The 15,461-nt window shown below is 46.7% G+C and overlaps 1 protein-coding gene across 1 annotated transcript in view; it reads left to right on the forward strand.

The window, feature by feature from the left end:
* Positions 1-15,461, forward strand: part of egl (Egl_like_exo domain-containing protein) — a 255,341-nt gene that overhangs the window by 78,229 nt on the left and 161,651 nt on the right. The window contains exon 3 of the mRNA XM_050177263.3: positions 13,753-13,962. Within this exon, the coding sequence (XP_050033220.1) occupies positions 13,753-13,962 (210 nt within the window). The remainder of the gene's footprint in view (positions 1-13,752; positions 13,963-15,461) is intronic.

Here is a 15,461-nt window from a genome sequence, read left to right on the forward strand (position 1 = left end):
TTTTGTGTTGGTAAATATGCACTCTTCATTCATGAATAACAACAATAAAAAAGGAAATAAGCTTATCAGAATTAAAAAATTTGATGCATTTGTATGCAAATATTCTCATGTGCGGCTTTGAAAATCCGCACACAAGAATATTTCGCAAGTCTCAAATGTTCCTGCTCTTACACTTACGTCCATAGCGTAATCGAGCTGCGTAGGTGCGCGCACTCAAGAAAACTGTTTGGGTTGTGTGCCCATCAAAAAAAAGCAACATGTGTGACAAACTTCTGCTAATCTTCATCTTATCACCAACCAGCTAGGGCAATTAGTTTTCGTGAGTTTTAAAAAAAGAAAAGAAACGAAAACACATGCACGGCGGCATCCTTCCTATGCGCACCCCTGTGAGCACTAAACGAGCGAGAAACAAGCGGTCGCCCTTTGAGCGATTAGGAACAAGATAACCATCAGTTATGCGAGCGCAAGAAGCCGAAACCGCCCGCGAAACAACATCCAATCGGCCGCCCGCCCGCGTGCACGCCAATGTGCAAGCGGTAGTATATAGACGCACGGGACCAAACTAGCGATAAAACAAACCATGCAACGAAAACTGGGAGAGCGAGGCTCGCGAAAAAAATTCCCTGTATCCCCACATAGTGGCAGCGCATGACAGAAAATAAAAAGCTAGAAAATTGGCGCGCTTTTTAAACGTACAGACAGCACCAGAAATATACGGCATCGACCATTTTTGGTTTGCGGCGCCGTATATTTACTACATTGAATGTCAAAGGGTTCAAAAGCAAAGCCCCTAAAATACTTCCCTGTGGCACTCCACAATGGACAGCTCTAGCCCTAGAAGTAAAGGTGTCAATTTTCACAATTTGTGTTCTATTAGATAAGTAGGATTTCACAAGAGATAATGCCCGTCATTGTATTCCATAATAGTTTAATTTGTCCAATAACATGTTATGATCAACTAAATCAAAGGCCTTAGAAAAAGTCTAAGAAAATACCAACAACTATAGCTTTGTTTTCAAACTCTGTTTATATTAGTAGAGTAGTTTGCTGGGCCAGTTGGTGCATGGTGAACGTATAACGGTTTCTGGCAAGTACGGACGCGAGCACAAGTAAGTAGAAACATGCAGGACAACGCTGGACTTACAACTGAAGTTTATTGTGAATACATTCCATAAATCTCCGCCACGCATGCGTATACACCCAAGAACAATAACAAGGTTTGTTGTCAAATATCAACAAAAGTTATACACGTGCACGAAAGCCAAGTCACACCCCTCCCCGACAAAAACAACAACACTTGGATTAACATGATAAATTTAGAAATTGAAGTTCTTTTTCATTGATATGAACCGAAGGTTCACTCACGCATGCATGCGCGCCCAACTTTTTCATGTGGAATGCTTCGCTAATTTCTCTTTCCAGTTTACTGCGCTCTCTCCCCACTATCGATACACTATCAGAAAGCACCACCACCACCCTATTTTATGTCCACTGCTGGACGAAGGCCTCTTCCTGCGATCTGCAATTACCCCTGTTCTGTGCCAACCGATTCCAACTAGCACCCGCGAATTTCCTAATTTCATTGCCCCACCTAGTCTTCTGCCATCCTTGACTGTACTTCTCTTCTCTTGGTACCCATTCTGTAACTCTAATGATCCAACGCTTATTTGACCTGCGCATTACATGACCTACCCAGCTCCATTCTTTTTCTCTTAATGCCAATTAAAATATCGCCTATACCCATTTGCTCCCTGATCCAAACCGCTCTCTTTCTGTCTCTTGAAACATAGTTCCAGCGCACATTTGGACAAGGACGAGGAGAGAAAGACAACACGAACGCCGGTCTTTCTCTCCTCGTCCTTGTCCAAATGTGCGCTGGAACTAAGTTTCATAATGCTAATCCTAACCAACTAGCCCAGCTGTCCATACTTCTGTCTCTTAAAGTTATGCCTAGCATTCTTCATTCCATCGCTCTTTGCGCAGTCCTCAATTTGTTCTCAAGTTTCTTTGTCAGTCGCCAAGTCTCTGCCCCATATGTCAGCACTGGTAAAATGCACTGATTGTATACCTTACTTTTCAATGATAACGGTAAGCTTCCAGTCAGGAGCTCACAATGTCTGCCCTGTGTGATCCAACCCATTCTTATTCTGTGAATTTCCTTCTCATGGTTGAGGTTCTCTGTGATTAGTTGACCTAAGTAAACATACTCCTTCACAGACTCTAGAGGCTGACTGGCAATCCTGAATTCTTGTTCCCTTGCCCGGTTGTTCATCATTATCTTTGTCTTCTGCATATTAATCTTCAGCTCCACTCTTACACTCTCTCTGTTAAGGTCCTCAATCAGTTGTTGTAACTCGTCTGCAGTGTTGCTGAATAGAACGATGTCATCGGCAAACCGAAGGTTGCTGAGGTATTCGCCGTCGATCCTCACTCCCAAACCTTCCCAGTTTAATAGCTTGAATATTTCTTCCAAGTATGCAGTGAAAAGCATTGAAAAGATTGTCTCCTTGTCTGACTCCTTTCTTTATAGGTATCTTCCTACTTGTGTAGAATTAAGGTGGCTGTGGAATCTCTGTAGATATTTTCCAAGGTATATACATAAGCACTCTGTACTCCTTGATTACGCAATGCCTCTATGACTGCTGGTATCTCCACTGAATCAAATGCTTGTTCATAATCTATGAAAGCCATATAAAGAGGCTTATTGTACTCTGCGGATTTCTCGATAACCTTTTTAATGACATGGATGTGATCCATTGTAGAATATCCCTAGGTTGGCTAAAGTCCAGTGTTGCCCTTATTCTATTGCAAATTATCTTGGTGAATATTTTATATTGTCACGTGGTAGTGACGTTAAAGAACACAGTAGCAGTACTATGAAAGACAAAACTAGCTTTTATTGGGCGAACCTGTGCCCACAAAACAGGCTACACTTAAAGCACAACGATAGCGGCGAACACAGTAGGCGATCGTCGAAAATCTGATCAGCGGGTCAAGCGCGTCGGCTTTTATAGAGCAGTCATCGAATGTTCCAGACTAATCGTTGGGACCCGCGTGCCTTCCACAAAGTTCTACACCATTCGCGTCAGGTGATGAAATCAGATAACATAAGGTTCGGCGACAACACACAGCGGATAGAAGCATCGATAACTTTCCAGAAACTTCGGATACATGCAGGCGCGTCCCGCGCTGTGCGATAACATTTGTTAGGCGGCGAAACGTGGTCGGCCGATAAAGATAAGTACACGTGTCATTACCCCCCTCTTAAAAAGCATCGACCCGATGCTGCAAACAAGCGAAAGTAGTAAACAAAAGCACTCGTAGCAAAGAAAACAACAAAAATAAGGAAGTTCGTCAGCGTCCGTAAAAGGGTTTAAGGCGCACCACGTGGACCACTTCAGATCGTGCGCGGCGCCGCTGTGAATGCGAAATGCCGTCTGGCACGACCTCATAGTCCAGAGCACCAATACGTCGGACGACCTTGTAGGGTCCGAAATAGCGTCGGAGTAGTTTTTCAACTGAGTCCTCGTCGGCGTATCAGGGTCCATACCCAAACGCGGTCGCCGGGCTGGTACTCGGCGAAGCGTCGTCGGAGGTTGTAGTGTCGGCTGTCGGTCCTCTGCTGGTTCTTGATCCGCAGGCGGGCGAGCTGTCGGGCTTCTTCGGCGCGCTGGAGATAGGTAGCGACGTCAAGATTTTCCTCGTCAGTGACGTGCGGCAGCATGGCGTCGAGCGTCGTCGTCGGGTTCCTGCCGTAAACCAGCGCAAATGGCGTGATCTGTGTTGTTTCTTGCACCGCGGTGTTGTAAGCGAAGGTTACATACGGCAGGACCGCGTCCCACGTCTTGTGCTCAACGTCGACGTACATCGCCAGCATGTTGGCGAGGGTCTTGTTCAGGCGTTCCGTGAGACCATTCGTCTGCGGATGGTAAGCAGTTGTCCTCCTGTGGCTTGTCTGGCTGTACTGCAGAATGGCTTGGATGAGCTCTGCTGTAAAAGCCGTTCCTCTGTCGGTGATGAGGACTTCTGGGGCACCATGTCGCAGCAGGATGTTCTCGACGAAAAATTTCGCCACTTCGGCTGCGCTGCCTTTTGGTAGAGCTTTAGTTTCAGCAAAGCGGGTGAGATAGTCCGTCGCCACGACGATCCACTTATTCCCGGATGTTGACATCGGAAACGGCCCCAACAAATCCATCCCAATCTGCTGGAATGGTCGGCGAGGAGGTTCGATCGGCTGTAGTAATCCTGCTGGCCTTGTCGGTGGTGTCTTGCGTCGCTGACACTCTCGGCATGTCTTGACGTAATGGGCGACGTCGGCGGTCAGACGCGGCCAGTAATACCTTTCCTGTATTCTCGACAGCGTCCGGGAGAATCCGAGGTGCCCAGCGGTTGGGTCGTCGTGTGGGGCGTGCAGTATTTCTGGACGCAGCGCTGACGGTACAACAAGAAGGTAGCTGGCGCGGACTGGTGAGAAGTTCTTCTTCACGAGCAGCTGTTGTTTTGTAGCGTGAATGAAGACAATCCACGCTTAAATGCCCTAGGGACAACGTCGGTGTGCCCTTCCAAATACTCGACTAGGCCTTTTAGCTCCGGGTCTCCTCGTTGCTGTTCGGCGAAGTCTTCCGCGCTTATTATTCCAAGGAAGGAGTCGTCATCCTCGTGATCTTGCGGCGGCGGGTCAATGGGGGCGCGTGATAGGCAATCAGCATCTGAGTGTTTTCGTCCAGACTTGTATGTTACAGTGATGTCGTATTCTTGTAGTCTGAGGCTCCACCGTGCCAGCCGTCCTGAAGGGTCCTTTAAGTTAGCTGGCCATCACAACGCGTGATGGTCGCTGACCACTTTGAATGGCCTGCCATATTATAGGTAAGGGCGAAATTTCGCTGTAGCCCAAACGATGGCGAGGCATTCCTTTTCGGTTGTAGAATAATTGCCTTCCGCTTTTGACAACGACCGGCTAGCGTAAGCTATCACGTGTTCATGTCCATCTTTTTTCTGGACTAGGACGGCACCGAGGCCTAGGCTACTGGCGTCAGTGTGGATTTCGGTATCGGCGTGCTCGTCGAAGTGCGCAAGTACGGGCGGCGACTGCATGCGTCGTTTTAGTTCTTGAAATGCGTCGGCCTGTGGCGTTTCCCATTTGAACTCGACGTCACATTTAGTTAGCTGGGTTAGCGGCTCAGCGATGCGTGAAAAGTCCTTGACAAATCGCCTGTAGTAGGCACACATGGCAAGAAATCTACGCACTGCCTTCTTGTCGGTGGGCTGCGGGAACTTTGCGATGGCAGCTGTCTTCTGCGGGTCAGGGCGGACTCCAGATTTGCTGATGACGTGGCCTAGGAACAGAAGCTCATCGTAAGCGAAGCGGCACTTTTCTGGTTTCAGAGTGAGCCCTGATGACTTGATGGCCTCTAGTACTGTGGCAAGCCGCCTAAGGTGATCGTCGAAATTTCCGGCGAATACAACGACATCATCCAAGTAAACGAGACAGGTCTGCCACTTCAATCCTGCTAAAACCGTGTCCATCACGCGCTGGAACGTTGCAGGCGCCGAGCACAGTCCAAATGGCATAACCTTGAACTCGTAGAGGCCGTCTGGGGTGATGAAGGCGGTCTTTTCGCGATCTCTTTCGTCGACTTCTATTTGCCAATAGCCAGACTTGAGGTCCATCGAAGAGAAGTATTTAGCGTTGCAGAGCCGATCCAATGCGTGGTCTATCCGTGGGAGGGGGTATACGTCCTTCTTCGTGATCTTGTTCAGACGACGATAATCGACGCAGAAACGTAGGGTTCCGTCCTTTTTCTTTACCAGGACAACAGGGGATGCCCACGGGCTTTTCGACGGCTGGATGATGTCGTCGCGCAGCATTTCGTCGACTTGTTCTCTTATAGCTTCGCGTTCTCGCGGCGAAACTCGGTAAGGGCTCTGGCGGAGTGGTCGAGAGTACTCCTCAGTGATTATGCGATGCTTGGCGACTGGTGTTTGTCGAATCCTTGACGACGTCGAAAAGCAGCCTTTGTATCGTCGGAGCAGACTTCTGAGCTGCTGTTGCTTAATCACGGGGAGACTTGGATTAATGTCGTAGTCTGGTTCGGGAATTATGGTCGTCGGGGTAGATGCGGCGGAATCCGAGAGGACAAACGCATTACTGGTTTGCAGAATTTGCTCGATGTACGCGATCGTCGTGCCCTTGTTGATGTGCTTGAACTCCTGGCTGAAGTTTGTTAGCAACACTTCACTTTTCCCTCCATGCAGTCGAGCGATCCCTCTTGCGACGCAAATTTCACGGTCTAGCAGTAGACGTTGGTCGCCTTCGATGACACCTTCTACGTCAGCGGGTATTTCGGTGCCGACCGAAATAACAATGCTGGAGCGAGGCGGGATGCTCACTTGATCTTTGAGCACACTCAAGGCGTGGTGACTACGTGGGCTCTCCGGCGGTATCGCTTTATCTTCCGACAGCGTTATTGACTTCGACTTCAGGTCGATGATTGCGCCGTGTTGGTTCAGGAAGTCCATACCGAGAATGACGTCTCGTGAACACTGTTGGAGGATAACGAAGGTGGCAGGGTAAGTCCGGTCATGAATGGTTATTCTTGCCGTGCAGATTCCAGTTGGCGTAATCAGGTGTCCTCCAGCGGTGCGAATTTGAGGGCCTTCCCATGCAGTCTTAACCTTCTTCAACTGGACGGCGATGTCTCCACTCATGACGGAGTAATCAGCACCTGTGTCCACTAAGGCGGTAACTGCGTGGCCGTCGAGAAGCACGTCGAGGTCGGTGGTTCTTTGTCTGGCGTTGCAGTTAGGTCTTGGCGTCGGATCACGGCTGCGTCGTATTGAACTGAAGCTGTGCACCTCTTCTCACGAAGGTGCACCTCTTCTCAGAAGAGGTGCACCTCGGTGCACCTCTTCTTTCACGATGTCGGCGATCGAGGCCACTTGAGGCTGCGACGAAGGCAAGACCTTGCGGAGTTCTTCGCGCACAATGGCCCTGATGGTCTCGCGCAGATCGTCCGTGGCCAGTGATTGAATTCCTGCGTAATGGGTAGAGCTTGTACGGCGGTTGAATTGCCGGTTCCGCATTTCGAGTGTCTTCTCAATGCTGGTGGCCTCGCGAAGGAACTCTTCTACGGTCTTCGGTGGTCTTGGTATCATTGCGCCGAAAAGTTCTTCCTTCACACCACGCATGAGAAGGCGGACTTTCTTCTCCTCGGGCATATCCGGGTCGGCGTGGCGGAACAGACGGTTCATTTCTTCCGTGAAGATGGCAACGTTCTCGTTAGGTAGCTGCACTCGGGCGTCCAGCATGGCTTCAGCCATTTCCTTGCGCACGACGCTCGTAAAGGTGCGCAGGAAGCCGCTACGGAAGAGGTCCCATGTCATCAAGGTCGACTCCCGGTTCTCAAACCACGTTCTGGCGGCATCTTCTAAGGCAAAGTATACATGCCGCAGCTTGTAGTCGGAGTCCCAGTTGTTAAAAGTCGGGATTCGTTCGTACGTCTCCAGCCAGGATTCTGGGTCTTCAGTCGCTCCTCCATGGAAGGTCGGTGGGTCCCGAGGTTGTTGTAGGACAACGGGGGATGCTGGGGCAGCCATTGGGGTTGTTTTGACCACGATCTTCTTTGTCGACTCAGCTAGAAGTCCGTGCTCTGGGGGCAGTCCTTGCAGTCTGCGGCTAGCACGCTGGTCTTGGGCGATGTTGGTTTTGTCCTCGGGCTTCGGGCTTGGATTGCGGCTTTGCGGGGGCGTTCGGTACATGAACGCACTAGCACCTCCACCAGATGTCACGTGGTAGTGACGTTAAAGAACACAGTAGCAGTACTATGAAAGACAAAACTAGCTTTTATTGGGCGAACCTGTGCCCACAAAACAGGCTACATTTAAAGCACAACGATAGCGGCGAACACAGTAGGCGATCGTCGAAAATCTGATCAGCGGGTCAAGCGCGTCGGCTTTTATAGAGCAGTCATCGAATGTTCCAGACTAATCGTTGGGACCCGCGTGCCTTCCACAAAGTTCTACACCATTCGCGTCAGGTGATGAAATCAGATAACATAAGGTTCGGCGACAACAGACAGCGGATAGAAGCATCGATAACTTTCCAGAAACTTCGGATACATGCAGGCGCGTCCCGCGCTGTGCGATAACATTTGTTAGGCGGCGAAACGTGGTCGGCTGATAAAGATAAGTACACGTGTCAATATAATACTAGGAGTAAGCTAATGGGCCTATAATTTTTCAATTCTTTAATGCCTCCCTTTTTGTGGATTAGTATAATGTTTGCATTCTTCCAGTTTTCTGGAACCCTTGCAGTCTATAGACACTTCGTATAGAGAGCCGCCAGTTTTCCAAGCATTATGTCTCCACCATCATTGATTAAATCAACTTTTATTCCGTCTTCTCCTGTCGTTCTTCCACCTTTCATGCCTTGCAAGGCCCTTCTGACCTCATCACTGGTTATAGGAGGAGTTTCTGTATGCTTATTTGAAGTAGTAACTTAGCGTGAATAAAAACACGGAAACAAGAAAGGCGGACAAGCACTTGTCCTTGTTCGTCTTTCTTGTTTTTTTGTTTTCGTGTTTTTATTTGTGTTAAGTTACTACTTCAAATATAGACGACCAACTAGCCCACCGGTCAACTCTTCTAGAATTCTGTATCCTCGTCATTGCTGCTTCGAATGGAGGTATCCTGACTTCTCTGGGTACTGTACAGGTCAGTATAGAATTCTTCCGCTGCTGTGACTATACTTTCGAGATTGCCGATGATATTACCCTGCTTATCTTTCAGTGCATACATCTTGGTTTGTCCTATGCCAAGTTCCTTCTGACTGATTTCAGGCTGTGTCCATTTTTTATGGCTTCTTCAGTCTTGCTCACGTTATAATTTCGAATATTCCTTATTTTCGCCTTGTTTATCAGTTTTGACAGTTCTGCGAAATGCATCTATCTCTTAAGTTGGGCATTTTCATTCTGTCATTTCTTTATTAGGTCCTTTGTTACTTGGGAGAGGTTGCCTACTGGTTGCCTTGGTACCTTGCCTCCCATTTCAATTGCTGCCTCTGAAGCCAGCCTAGTTACGGTTTCATTCATTACCTTTATGTCATCTTCATGTCTCTGTTCTAAGGGTGCATATTTGTTTGCGAGTACCAGCCTGAATTTTTCTGCTTTTACCCTTACTACCTCTAGGTTGACTTGTGTAGCCAAGTTGACCTAGTGTAGCAATAGTTGCCGATAAGCCTGTAGCGTCAACAAGTTAGTACAACAACAGTCTGACAAGTTTGACACTGCCTCAAGTCCTTTGAGGCAGTGTCAGTTCAGGTAATTCTTTTGAACAAGTTGATCACTGTATGCTCCCTATATGTTCCCTCAAATTGTGTTGGAGAAAGCAATTTTTATACCCTAATTGATCAACTTCTGGACCCCTACATACTCGTAGGTGATTTTAATGCCCACAACACGATGTAGGGAAACTCTCGATGCGTTGCGAGAGGTCGTTTCATTGAATTTTCTTTTTTGTAAACTCCGGTGCGTGCCTTTTCAATAAGGAGATGACCTGTTATAACCATCATAGTTCATATTCATCAATAGACCTGTACATTGTCTCTGATGAAATTTTCCCTGACTTGCAATGAAAAGTAAACAAAAATTTTTCTGCAAGTGACCACTTCCCTGTAATGTTAAATTTAATACATCAACATGAATGCCATCCACATGCCCCTCAGTGGGAACTAGCCTCCACCGAATGGGATAATTTTAAAGAATTGACTTGCTTATCACGACATCTTATTGCCGATTTTAGCAGATTCATTCCACAATTGAGCGGTAGCTCATCCAAAAGACAAGTGCACCACATTTCAGCCTTAGTTTATTCTACGTATTTTTTAATGCAACGAAATTTGCTTTTAACTGACCACGCTACAATGGAATATCGGCTACAGCAGACGAAATTAGCGGAAATTTTTGTCAGAATTAAGCGTATAAAATGGACTCTTGCCTTGTCGACACGAGCTGGCAACTGACTTGCGAGGGTCAGCCGACGATCGTGGCTCAATATCCTGCGCGCGAGGAAGGGGAGAAAGCGGAACGGAAGCCCGCTGTCTTTCGCGCACGAGGCATGAGGGGGGAGGCGAGGGAGGGAGGTTCTACTCTGGTGGCTGCTGTTAATGGCGCGGCCGCACGTGCACCGTCTATTGAAAGCGATCTACAATGTGGGCAAAGTGCATGCCCGCGTAGGCGCCGTATCTTGAAAGCGATCTGCGATCTGAACAAAGTGCACGCCTGTGCGGGCCTCATCTTCAAAGTGATCAGTGGTGTGGACAAAGTGTGCTCAGTGCCGGTAGCTTCGTATGCGCTGTGCTTTCGACGTTGAGTTTGCGTTGAAGCGAGAAAGAGCACGAAGGTCAATCCACTTGCTGCTGCTGCCACGCTTATCTTGCTTAATTTGCTATCGCAATCGATGCTTTGCCTTTCGGGCAAAAATGCGACTTTTTTTTTGTTTTTGCTTGGGACGTTCATGACTCGCTCTTTGCAGTAAAGTTGTTGCACATCGCGAAGAAAGTTTTGGAAGTGATGTGTTTCGGATATTATAGACTTTGAAATGAACGTTTTTTTTGTCGGATTATCAAGATCCGTTGTAACGAGAGTCGGCTGTAATAAAAATTTGTGTTGCCTTCAGTGTAGCTAGTCAGGCACAAGTAGGCATCCTTTGTTGGCAGGTGGCAGAGGAGGCCCCCCTGGACTCTGGTTTGCGAATCGTTTTACGATCACGCTAAACAGTCGGTCGTCGAACGTCAATCCTAGCAGCAAGTGCAAAAGCCACTGAGGCCGACTCAGCGTGTTAAGCACAATCTATCGTTGCTCTACACTAACATCCGCAGCCTGATACCCAAACGGGATTCGTTATGCAGCCTCATTTCCTCGTCATCCAGTAACATTGTTGCACTAACGGAAACATGGTTAAATTCCACAATACTTGATTGCAAAATTCTTCCAGATCTACCAGAATTTGATATTTTTCGCAAAGACAGGTACGATGGAACCCGTGGCGGTGGTGTGGCTATTGCTACTCATCACCAACTTAAGTGCTCTTTTGTAAATATAAGAACACCTCTAGAAATGATTTGGACGTGCTGCCACGCCACTTCACCGCACACGCTCATCGGCTGTTGCTATCGTCCACCCTGTACTGATAGCTCCTTTCTTTCGTTTTTTCACGATGCCCTGTTTGAACTAACAACGGCTTATCCTAACACCCCCTTATTGTTACTCGGGGACTTCAACTTTCCAACTATAGATTGGAGTAACATTGCGTCATGTCTAACACCAACAAACATGGCTAGCGAATTTATAAACATTTGCTTGCTGTTCGGTCTATCGCAGCTTGTTACTAAACCTACGCGAATAACTCAACACTCATCAAATATCCTAGATCTGGTCTTAGCGTCGCACCCAGATAAGATGCCTCCTCTTACGTACGTCAGTGGTTTTAGTGATCACACCGTCATTCATGCCACATTTTCTTGCAATATACTACTCAAAAGTAAAATATCAAAGAAAGTACTAACACTATATGATAAAGCCGATTATCCAAGCATTAATCGTGCACTTTCTATCTTTCATGAGCAACTTGCCCTTACGTATGAACAGCGGTCGACTGAGAGTAACAGGGCACTTTTCAAAACAGAAATGCTGCGTTTAATAGGTCTTTACATTCCAACTATCACGATAAATGAAAGCGCGTTCCCCCTGGTTCAACACTACTTTAAAGCGCTTAAACAATAAGAAAAAATGATTATTTCGTGTAGCCAAATGCTCAGGTTCTTCTTCTGCCTGGGAAAAATATAACAAAGCTACTAAAGAATATAACTCATTAAAAGCACACACAAAACGTAATTTCTTTTCTACTACCGTCCCAAACATGTTGCACTCTAACCCACGGCGTTTTTGGAAAACGATAAAACCCGAAACTAATAGCTCTATTTCTCTATGTGATAATTCTGGCTCACCCATTTCTGACTCAAATATTCCTGATGCCTTGAACCTTGCATTTTGTTCAACGTTTACAAAAGAACCTGCCAATGAACTACCAGATTTACCATTTTTTGATTTTACACCAATGGAAGGTATTAATTTTAGGCCGGAAGGCATCGTTAAGGTAATAGATGGCCTGAAGTGCTCATCATCCTGTAGAACCGACGGAATTAATGCCAAAGTGTTAAAAAATACAAAGTATGTCTGTAGTTCGATCCTCTGTATCATCTTTCAGCACTCACTTGACACAGGCATTGTTCCAAGAGACTGGAAAACAGGGAAGGTCATTCCAGTCTTCAAGAAAGGTGATCGGTCTTCCCCGGTAATTACCGCCCCATTTCACTCGCCAGTGTATGCTCCAAAATCATGGAACATGTCATTTACTCTCACGTTGCTAACTTCCTAACTTCAGTGAAGTTCTTTCACCCTAATCAACATGGCTTCAGGAAAGATCACTCATGCGAAATGCAGTTAACTTTATTTATTCATGATATTCATTTAAACCTCGACTCTAACATTCCGACTGACGCCCTCTTTTTAGATTTCGAAAAGGCTTTCCATAAGGTTCCACATTCTCGCCTTCTACTAAAATTATCACGCCTAAACATCCACCCACTTGTTCTTAACTGGATCCAGGGTTCTTTAACTAACCGAAAACAGTTTGTATATGCTAACAACCTTACATCTTCCGTTTCCTCCGTTCTATCTGGTGTACCTCAGGGCACTGTTCTTGGGCCACTCCTATTTTTAATCTACATTAATGACCTGCCATTCACTGTAACCTCTGCAATACGTCTTTTCGCTGATGATTGTGTCCTATACCGCCCTATCAATACCGTCGCAGACGTCTCTACTCTTCAGGAGGACCTCTTTCGTATTCAAGACTGGTGTGCTACATGGCTCATGTCCCTAAACGTTAGTAAGACTGCATATTTCATTCCATCGTCGACCTAACTAGGTACATTCCCCCTGCCTACAAGATTAACAACTGCACTATATCTGCTACCGACTCCTTCAAGTACTTAGGAATTCACCTATCCAAAGATTTGTCTTGGACAAATCACATAAGCCACATAATTAATTCAGCTAACAAAATTTTTGGTTATCTTCATCGTAATCTCTTCATGGCACAACCACCCGTGAAATCAGTTGCCTATAAAATGCTTGTGCGACCAAAACTTGAATATGCATGTGCTATCTTTGACCCTTACCAAACTAATCTCACTAAAGCCCTTGAAAGCGTTCAAAACCGTGCTGCTAGATTTATTCTTTCAGATTACTCATATCACCACTAGCGTTTCATCACTAAAATCTAGACTAGACCTATTGTCTCTTGCCTCTCGTCGTCACATCTCTCGCCTATGCCTCTATCACAGGTTTTTTTATTCCATACCTCGTGACAGCCAGCTGGTTCAGCTGGCTCATCGTGTTCGTTGAACAGACCATCCGAACTCTGTAATCCCACCACAAGCCCGCACCACTACGTTCCTGCAGTCATTCTTCGTCCGAACTGCCAGAGACTGGAATGGCCTTTCCAGACAAACTGCACTCATCCGCGATACAGCACGCTTTAGATCTGCCATTGAGTGTTCCGACTCGTCTTTGTAATTTCCACATCATCAATCCCGCCTTTTACATGCCCACCCCTCATGTAATGTCCTATTTTGGACCCTTGAGGTATTAATAACTAAATAAAAATAAAATAATAATCCTTTGTTGGCAGGTGGCAGAGGAGGCCCCCCTGGACTCTGGTTTGCGTGATCAGCTGACATGTATCTTTGAGGCCTTCCTGCGATCACGGGGTGGGTCGGCCAGCCTCGATGCTCTGTATGGACACCTGACATCACGCTTCAGCCGCGACACCTACTCACGCATGATGCAGAGTCCCCAGGATCTGTCAGCATTCCTGCGCATGAATACCCACCGTTTCCAGGCAAGCTATAAACATTTTGTTCGTCTTTTCATTATCATAATCATCGTTATTATTGTTTATTTTATCCTAAAGGCCCCTACATAAGGGGAGTTTGATATTGCATGCTGGCACTGCTGAAGAAACCGAAACTTACAATACAACATATTACTTCCTAAAAAATTCAGTTGGTTAGTAAATGTAGTAGTTGTTAGTAAATGTTAGTGGTTAGTAAATATTGTATTAGAGCACAAAAGACTTTACAATGGGTTCTTGTAACATAGAAACAATGTAAAATTATAAGGAAACAAAAGTAAGACATTGCAATAGACATCTGCTATACGCTTTGAAGCATACGTGGCACAATACAGTAAATGTGTTCTGAATTAGTTCTCTCATACTTCAAGTCAAGGATAAATGTTAACAAGTTTTGAGAAGTTTAGTATCTATAAGTAGTACCTCATTGATACGATGCCATTTTGTACGATTTGCCAGCACTAACGTTCGCGATCAAGAATAAAAATTCACCAAATACAGTTAGGTTTTTTACCGTTTAATACATTACCTAAATGCACAATATTTCGCCATGAATGTTCAGTGCATTGTTAAACTGTCATCAATTGATACGTTTTCAGGCTGGTAGATCCCATGTGAACAAGAAAAGGTGCGAGGCACACATGATCGAGAGCAATAGGCGTACACCTCAAAAGCTTTCCTGCAATGCACCCCAACCGGGCCAGGCAGTACTACGATTGCTGCAAAGCAGCACCGCTCGCAGGAGCAAATAAAAGAATTGGCTGAAGGCTTAGCTTGGTTAAGCCTGGAAGATTGCGAAAGCAATACCCTTGGCTGCGCCTTGGTTCGGCTGATGGCGTGGACATGGTTGCCCTTTGTTAAACTTATGGCTATACATCGTCCGACATAGCGCAAGGCAGCGCGCCGACCACTGCGAGGCGCCGAGCTGTAGCCCCATTTATCCTCCTAGTGTGACGTCACACCATCGAGCGCCCTCTCTCGGTAGCGCCGCAGCAGCGGCGCGCAAGGCTTCGCCTCCACCATCGATGCCGCGAGCTGGGGCCCCGTCTCTCGGTCTGGCGTGACGTCACATGGTCACGTGACGCGCAGCTGCGTAAGGGGGCGCCACGACAACCGATGGGCCGAAAGTGCGAGCAGTATTGCTTTCGCAATAAAAAGTCACCAACACGTTCGCTTGCGTCACTGTGTTGTGTATCGGTGTATGAGCTGCAGGATTGTGTCACCCGTGCATTTGTTCGCACAAGCCTGCCGTTCAGAGCCACTACAGCCTTGAAAACTCAAAGGGCCGACATCCGCCCATGAGATTCTACATATTTCCAGGCAGTTAGCACAAAAAGAGGAGACAAGTGTACACAACTGCCATTGTTCGCAGAGTCAAGTGAGTCGCACTTGTTCGCATTTGCATGCCCAATTTTTATCCGTCTCCCACAGTCAGTTGAGGGGCCGCTCCTGTGTAACTAGCGTCATTCAGGGTGTGTACCAACCGG

Source organism: Dermacentor andersoni, chromosome 9 (assembly GCF_023375885.2).
Source record: "Dermacentor andersoni chromosome 9, qqDerAnde1_hic_scaffold, whole genome shotgun sequence".
In the NCBI taxonomy this organism is placed as follows: domain Eukaryota; kingdom Metazoa; phylum Arthropoda; class Arachnida; order Ixodida; family Ixodidae; genus Dermacentor; species Dermacentor andersoni.